At 39.5% G+C, this 7,204-nt stretch overlaps 2 protein-coding genes across 2 annotated transcripts in view; one reads left to right on the top strand and one right to left on the bottom strand.

Moving 5' to 3' along the window:
* LOC107640052 lies at nucleotides 300-1,626 on the top strand. Its single transcript, XM_021122940.1, has one exon. It carries the CDS (start codon nucleotides 770-772, stop codon nucleotides 1,607-1,609), a length of 840 nt encoding a protein of 279 aa, XP_020978599.1. The 5' UTR covers nucleotides 300-769; the 3' UTR covers nucleotides 1,610-1,626.
* The window catches only part of LOC107642736 (cytochrome P450 81E8), a 2,894-nt gene continuing 1,605 nt past the window's right edge, over nucleotides 5,916-7,204 (bottom strand). Inside the window, exon 2 of the mRNA XM_016346197.2 lies at nucleotides 5,916-6,683. Within this exon, the coding sequence (XP_016201683.1) occupies nucleotides 6,039-6,683 (645 nt within the window). The 3' untranslated portion in view covers nucleotides 5,916-6,038. The remainder of the gene's footprint in view (nucleotides 6,684-7,204) is intronic.

Genomic DNA, 7,204 nt, shown 5'->3' with positions numbered 1-7,204 from the left:
TATTTTATATATAATAATTAATTAATAATTAATTTTTTATATACATGTATTATCATTATTTTGTTTAAATATAAATTATCTTACTTTATATCTTTTTATATCTTTTATGAAAAGATGAAAAATCGTAACTTTTATTTAATATTTTTGTGTGTGATCATGTCAGTTTTATTTTCAAATTAAAGAACCCTATATATACTAAAAAGAAACATTAATGTTAGCTGAACATTTTTTTTATATTAGCTAAATCTAATCAAGTTGATTTAATAATTTATTAGGCTAACAAAAACTTGGTCACGGAACATTTTTACTAAATAAAATTATAAATAAAAAATACTTTAATTTGTTGTTACTTTTTTTAAAGTGAGGATATATAATGTTGCTTTAATAGTAAATTACTAAAAATAGTATGACTTGTTTTCCTGATAACTATTGCATCATTTTCATGTGTGCTTTTTGTTAGGAGTAGCCTATAAGTAGTTAGTAGTTAGTGGCTTGGCACCAATTCTGTTATCTGAGTTATCAATCAGTTAAGAATGTAGTTAGCAATATGATGAGCTGGCATCAGTTTGTTACAGTCTCACTATGCATAAATAGCATATCACAGCTCAGTTTAGAAATCACTTTTGTAATCCCAATTTCAAGAACTCTCTCTCAAATTCTGGAATTCTCTATGACTTTCACAACACTCTAACATCTTCTTCTACTTCGTTCTGTTTTTCATCTGGTTCTCTGATACCTTTCATGGTATCAGAGCATCCGGTTCTGATCCATGGACGACACCAGTGTCACCGTCACTTCCGCAGCAGCCTCCGCAACAACAACAAACAACGCAGTTCGCACATCTATCAACACTGTAGCCTTGAAGCTAGATGAGAATAATTTCATTCCATGGAAGCGCCAAGCCCTTGCGTTCATCAAATCCAACGGTCTCAAGGATCACCTGAACCAGAAGAAAATTCCATGCCGATACGCCTCTGAAGAAGACAGAATTGCAGATAATGAAACGCAAAAATTTCTGGAATGGGAGCAAGACGATCAATTTCTGATTTCGTGGTTCTTTGCATCGATTGATCCAGCCTTTTCAAGTCAGGTAACAAACTGTGAGTATGCGTATGAAATCTGGAATAACCTAGAGGAGTATTTTGCAAAAAGGTTGAAGTCGAAGGTGAAACAACTAAAGGCACAAATCAAAACTGTGAAACTACAAGGATCTGCAACCGAATACATGTCTAGGCTCAAGAAAATCACAAACGCTCTCTCTACCCTAGGATCACCACTTTTCAGTGAAGAATTTGTGGATGCAATTACTCAGGGACTCAACGAAGACTATAGCACGTTTATCATGATGATCTCAGCCAAAGCTGAAAGTGTCACTGAAAGCGAAGTTGAAGCTCAACTCCTAAGCCAGGAAGAACTAGTCGAGAGGTTCAAGAAAATAGAACTTGGCACTATCCAGGTCAACCTAACTCAAGGAGGAGAAAGTCACTCACAAGTAAGATCTCAACACTATCAGCATAAAGATCAGTCACCAATGTCGTACAACAGCCAATACAACAATTCACAATCTTACACCAACAGCTACAATCAAGGTAGAGGTCAACCCTTTTAATCCAGAGGAAGATTCAGAGGTAGAGGGTCCTATAGAGGTGGCAGATATGGTTTTCAACATAACAGAGTGGTGTGTCAGCTCTATGGACGGCCTGGTCACACGGTGCGGGAGTGCTATCACCGCTTCAATAAAAACTATCCAAATCCAAATGCTGCAGCCACAGTCACACATCCGGCACCTCCTTCAACTGCATTTCATCAGCCCCAGCCACCGCCGCAGGCTACGGCACTACTAGCTGCAGCACCACCTTCCACTCCATTAACAGACAAGGCCTGGTACCTAGATACGGGGGCTTCTCACCACCTGACCTTCGATGGGAACAATCTGATCACAGGCTCAGAGTATGAGGGCACAAATCAAGTATTCACAGGTAATGGCCAAGGTATGAACATTTTTAGTATTGGCAAAACTTCTCTAATTTCAGCCTCAAATCCTCATTCCTACTTTAAACTGCTCAATCTCCTTCATGTTCCTTCAATCTCCAAAAATCTCATTAGTGTAGCTAAATTTGCCTTTGACAACCAAGTCTTCTTTAAATTCTGGCCATTTGACTGCTTTGTGAAATCCCAGGAGACCAGGGAGACACTTCTCAAAGGCTCTCTTAGTCAAGGGTTATATCAATTTGATGATATTGGAGTCATGGCCAAAGCCACGCAAAATAATCCTACACCAAAATCTAGTACCACGAACCACATCAATAAGCCTACTGCACATACACTCAACCATTTAGCATCTACTAACTACAACACCATACACAACTCTACCTCAGAGTCAGAATCAGGAATGGAAAAATTCATGAAAACTGATGCTGTTTCTGCTGATAAGTCTCATGCTGCTCACACCACTGAAGTCCGTCCAACTACTGTGAATATTATGACTGAAAAGCCTGCAAGCAACTTAAGACCAGTTGAGGGTACTTCTAGAGTAAAACCAGTGTCTGTATTTGATGTTTGGCATAGAAAGCTAGGACATCCAGCCACACACATTGTACACAAAGTAATGAAATTGTGTAATATTGCTAGTAATGAATTCAATAAAAATGGTCCTCTTTCAATCATAAAAAATCTCTGTTGTGCATGCTATCATGGAAAACACCACAATTTACCTTTTTCTGATTCAACAACAACTTACTCTCAGCCTCTAGAACTAGTATTCTCAGATATTTGGGGACCAGCCCCCATGATCAGCAGTTCAGGATACAGATATTACATTGTTTTCATTGATGCAGCAACAAAGTACTCATGCATTTATCTTTTGCATAACAAGGCTCAAGCACGTCAAGCCTTTTTGCAATATAAATTGCTCTTTGAAAATAAAACAGGTTGTAAAATCAAAACACTACAGACAGATAATGGAAAGGAGTACACCTCTCATGCCTTCACAAAGACACTAATGCAACATGGGATTGCACATAGAATGAGCTGTCCCTACACTCATGAGCAAAATGGGAGCGCTGAACGAAAGCATAGACATATAACAGAAATGGGTCTCACTCTCCTATCCCAGGCCTCAATGCCGCTAAAATTTTGGGATGAAGCCTTTCTTACAGCCACTCACGTCATAAACCGACTGCCCTCACCTGTTACTCACCAAAAATCACCGTATGAGCTTATAAACAAGCAACTACCTGACTATACAGCTCTTAAGACCTTTGGCTGCTCCTGCTATCCCCAGCTAAGACACTATCAGCCCCACAAGTTTGCCTTTAAGACCTCAAAGTGCCTATTCCTTGGCTACTCACCCTTCCACAAAGGATACAAGTGCCTAACCCAAGCTGGTAAAATCCTGATCTCCAGACATATGATATTTGACGAGACTGAATTCCCCTTCCCTGTCCTATTTTCAAATTTTACCAATGACCAAAGCCCTACCTGTGCTGTACCACATCAGCCCCACACCACATCAACCCAGTTCTTTAGACCTGCTCCACACCCAACAGCCCCTGCCCTTCAGCTCACAGCGCAACAGCCTCAACCTAGCACCATTCCTCTTCCTTCACACTCACCCTGTTCCAACCCAGCAGCTAGTGCACCCTCACCAACTCCCCCTTCCAACTCTCACCCCTTAGAGCACACAACCAATACTACTAATGTTGATTCTTGTCCGTTATCTAATAATATAGATATTTGCTCTTCTACTGCTATGTTTCCCTCTTGTTTTGATGCAGGGTTAACTGAGACAAATGATCAGTCAGCACCCACTCGGACACATCCCATGATCACTAGGTCACGTGCAGGTATCTTCAAGCCAAAAGTGTATCATCTTCAACTCCAAAGTTCTTTACTGGACCTCACAGAGACTGAACCTGCCACGGTTGCTCAAGAACTATCCTCACCACACTGGAAGGCTGCCATGGATGAGGAATTTGGCGCGTTGATGAAGAACAATACCTAGCGATTGGTCCCTGAGACTACTGACATAAAAACAATTGGGTGCAAATGGGTGTTTCGGGTCAAACGGCAGGCTGATGGAAAGGTGCAAAAGTACAAGGCAATGTTGGTTGCAAAGGGTTTTCATCAGAGAGAAGGATTAGACTATGATCAGGTGTTCAGCCCAGTAGCTAAACCTGCTACTGTAAGGACAGTTCTCGCAGTTGCAATGACAAAGGGCTGGAAGGTCCGGCAGTTTGACTTTAACAATGCGTTCCTTAATGGGGACTTACATGAGACGGTCTATATGGTGCAGCCAGAAGGCTATGAGCACGGGTCTGGTGTGGTATGTAAACTAGAGAAGGCGCTCTATGGGCTGAAACAAGCCCCACGAGCCTGGTACCTCAAGCTCAGCAGCACCTTATTCAGCTTTGGGTTCACCAGTACAACCTCGGATCCATGTCTCTTTGTGCGTTCCTGCTCGATGTCCACCACTTATCTCCTGGCCTATGTAGATGACATTCTCATGACGGACACCAGCGCCACTGAAATTGAAAGCTTAATTCAACAGTTGCATGCGGTATTCACCCTCAAAGATCTAGGAGAAATGAGCTTCTTTCTCGGGGTCGAAGTGGTCAGGGACTCGCCGGATTCCCTTCTTCTCAAATAGTCCAAATACATCAAAGAGCTTCTAGGAAGAGCCAACATGCCAGATGCCAAACCAGTGCCAACTCCTATGCTCAGCAGTCCCAAGCTCATAGCAAGCATAGGATCACCCTTCGAAAATCCCTCATTATACAGATCTGTGGTAGGGGGTCTTCAGTATGCTACCATTACCAGACTTGAGATTGCTTATTCTGTTAGCAAGGTGTCCCAATACATGCATGCTCCATCAGATTTGCACTGGAAAGCAGTTAAGCGGATTCTTCGCTACCTAGCCGGGACAATTGATCTAGGGTTGCAGATCCACAAGAGCGACACCCTAAGAATCATGGCTTTCAGTGATTCTGACTGGGCCACAGACACTGATGATCGCAAGTCCATATCAGGATACTGTGTTTTTCTTGGCACGAATTTAGTTACCTGGTCGAGTAGGAAGCAGCGAACAGTCTCAAGGTTCAGCACGGAGGCTAAATTTTGAGCGTTAGCTGATGTTATGACAGACACAATTTGGTTGCAAAAGCTACTACTAGAGATGCGCTTACCACCTGGCCCAGCACCCACAATATTCTGTGACAACCAAAGCACAGTACTTATGACCCGAAATCCCAATCTCCATAGCCGATCAAAACATTTTGAGATAGATCTACACTTTGTACGGAACAGAGTAGTGCAGCAACTAGCTCATGTAGTTCACATACCCTCACAAGATCAACTTGCGGATATACTGACTAAGCCACTGTCGCAGGCAGCTTTCCACAGTCTCAGGCCAAAGCTTCGAGTTGCCACAGACACACCAAGACCTCCCATAAGTTCAAGGGAGGATTTCAGTGAGGCTATACCAGGGAAGCAACACCCCTCATGTTAAGGGAGGATGTTAGGAGTAGCCTATAGGCAGTTAGTAGTTAGTGGCTTGGCACTAATTCTGTTATCTGAGTTGTCAATCAGTTAGGAATGTGGTTAGCAATATGGTGAGCTGGCATCAGTTTGTTACAGCCCTCACTATGCATAAATAGCAGATCACAACTCAGTTTAGAAATCACTTCTGTAACCCCAATTTCAAGAACTCTCTCTCAAATTCTGGAATTCTCTATGACTCTCACAAAACACTCTAGCATCTTCTTCTACTTTGTTCTGTTTTTTATCTGGTTCTCTGATACCTTTCACTTTCGATAATATAAAAGAGAAAATTGAAATATATTTCAAGCATATAGTCAAAATTGGTTTAAAAATAAAATTGAAATATATCTAAATTTTTTGAATTATTAAAAACCAAATAAAAGATAAAAAATACATTAAAACTAAATGCAAACATCGAGTACAAATTAAAAGACATACATATTTGTCCCTTCATTTTACATTATAGATGTAGTAGAAGTGTAGAACTTCATATAATAACTTTAACTAGGATCTCGCGTTAATGTTTTCGAATAAAAAATCCTAGTTGCAAATTGCTCACGCAACCTACACATAGTTTCTAAGGGAATTTTCTTTGGCATGGTAAGTCCTTTATCTTCGGTCATATCAATTTTTTGAGATGTTATTCGTTTCCACTGAAAACATTGAATCAATAAGCCTAAAGTCAATGTGACAGTACGTTGTGCCAAATTTATTCCTGGACAAGCTCTTCTTCCCATTCCAAATGTAAGTAGATTATTTGCTTCACCTTCTTTTTCAAACCTCTCAGGCTTAAATTGTGTAGAGTCGTCACTCCACACTTTGGGATCTCTATGAATAGCCCAAGCATTCACTAATACTATTGTGTTTTGTGGTACCTTATATCCTTCTAGGGTGCTATCTTCAGAAGAGTAATGTGGTAGCAATAATGGTGCTGCAGGATGCAATCGAAATGTCTCATTGACAATGTTTTGAAGGTAAGGGAGTCTTGTGTTTGTAATGTCAGATTCGTCAACAATGCGATCTTCTCCAATTTGTGTCTCTATTTCTTTTCTTGCCTTTTCTATTATTTCTGGATGGTTTAATAAATTAGACATTGCCCATTCTAAAGTAACAGCTGATGTATCTGTTCCAGCGGATACCATAACCTACAAGTCCAAATTATAGAACGACCAATTATGTTTTGTTAGGAACAGACATATATGTTTAATTTATTATGTGAAGATTTAAATATATATTTACGGTCCATGTTTTTTTTAGTAAAGATAGGAGACTTGAACTCGCAACCTCTTAATTAAGTATGCCATTTGAGTTATAACTCGTTGGCATGTTAGTTGTGAAGATGTGATAGGAACACAATGAACCGCAAAATTAAAGTAGTAGTATAAAATAAACTAATATTAAATTAAACATTTCTATTGTTATAATTTTTTTCCGATATTTACTGCAAGTTCTGGCTGTTTTTTTTTTTCTTCCTAGCATTACCCATTACGTATACACTAAAATCAGTAACTAAAATTAGTCATTAGTATAAAATACATATTAGAATATAAATACACATTAAAAATAAATCAAATTATACACATATTTATACACAAATATATTAATAATTAATTTTAGTAGCTAATTTTAGTATACGAATAACATTTTTAATCTAACAATAATGCAG

This window comes from Arachis ipaensis, chromosome B05, assembly GCF_000816755.2.
Source record: "Arachis ipaensis cultivar K30076 chromosome B05, Araip1.1, whole genome shotgun sequence".
NCBI lineage: Eukaryota > Viridiplantae > Streptophyta > Magnoliopsida > Fabales > Fabaceae > Arachis > Arachis ipaensis.
This window is presented reverse-complemented; position numbering and strand designations above follow the sequence as displayed.

Coding starts and splice junctions, on each gene's coding strand:
- LOC107640052 (XM_021122940.1), top strand. CDS start 770: ATGGACGACACCAGTGTCACCGTCACTTCCGCAGCAGCCTCCGCAACA.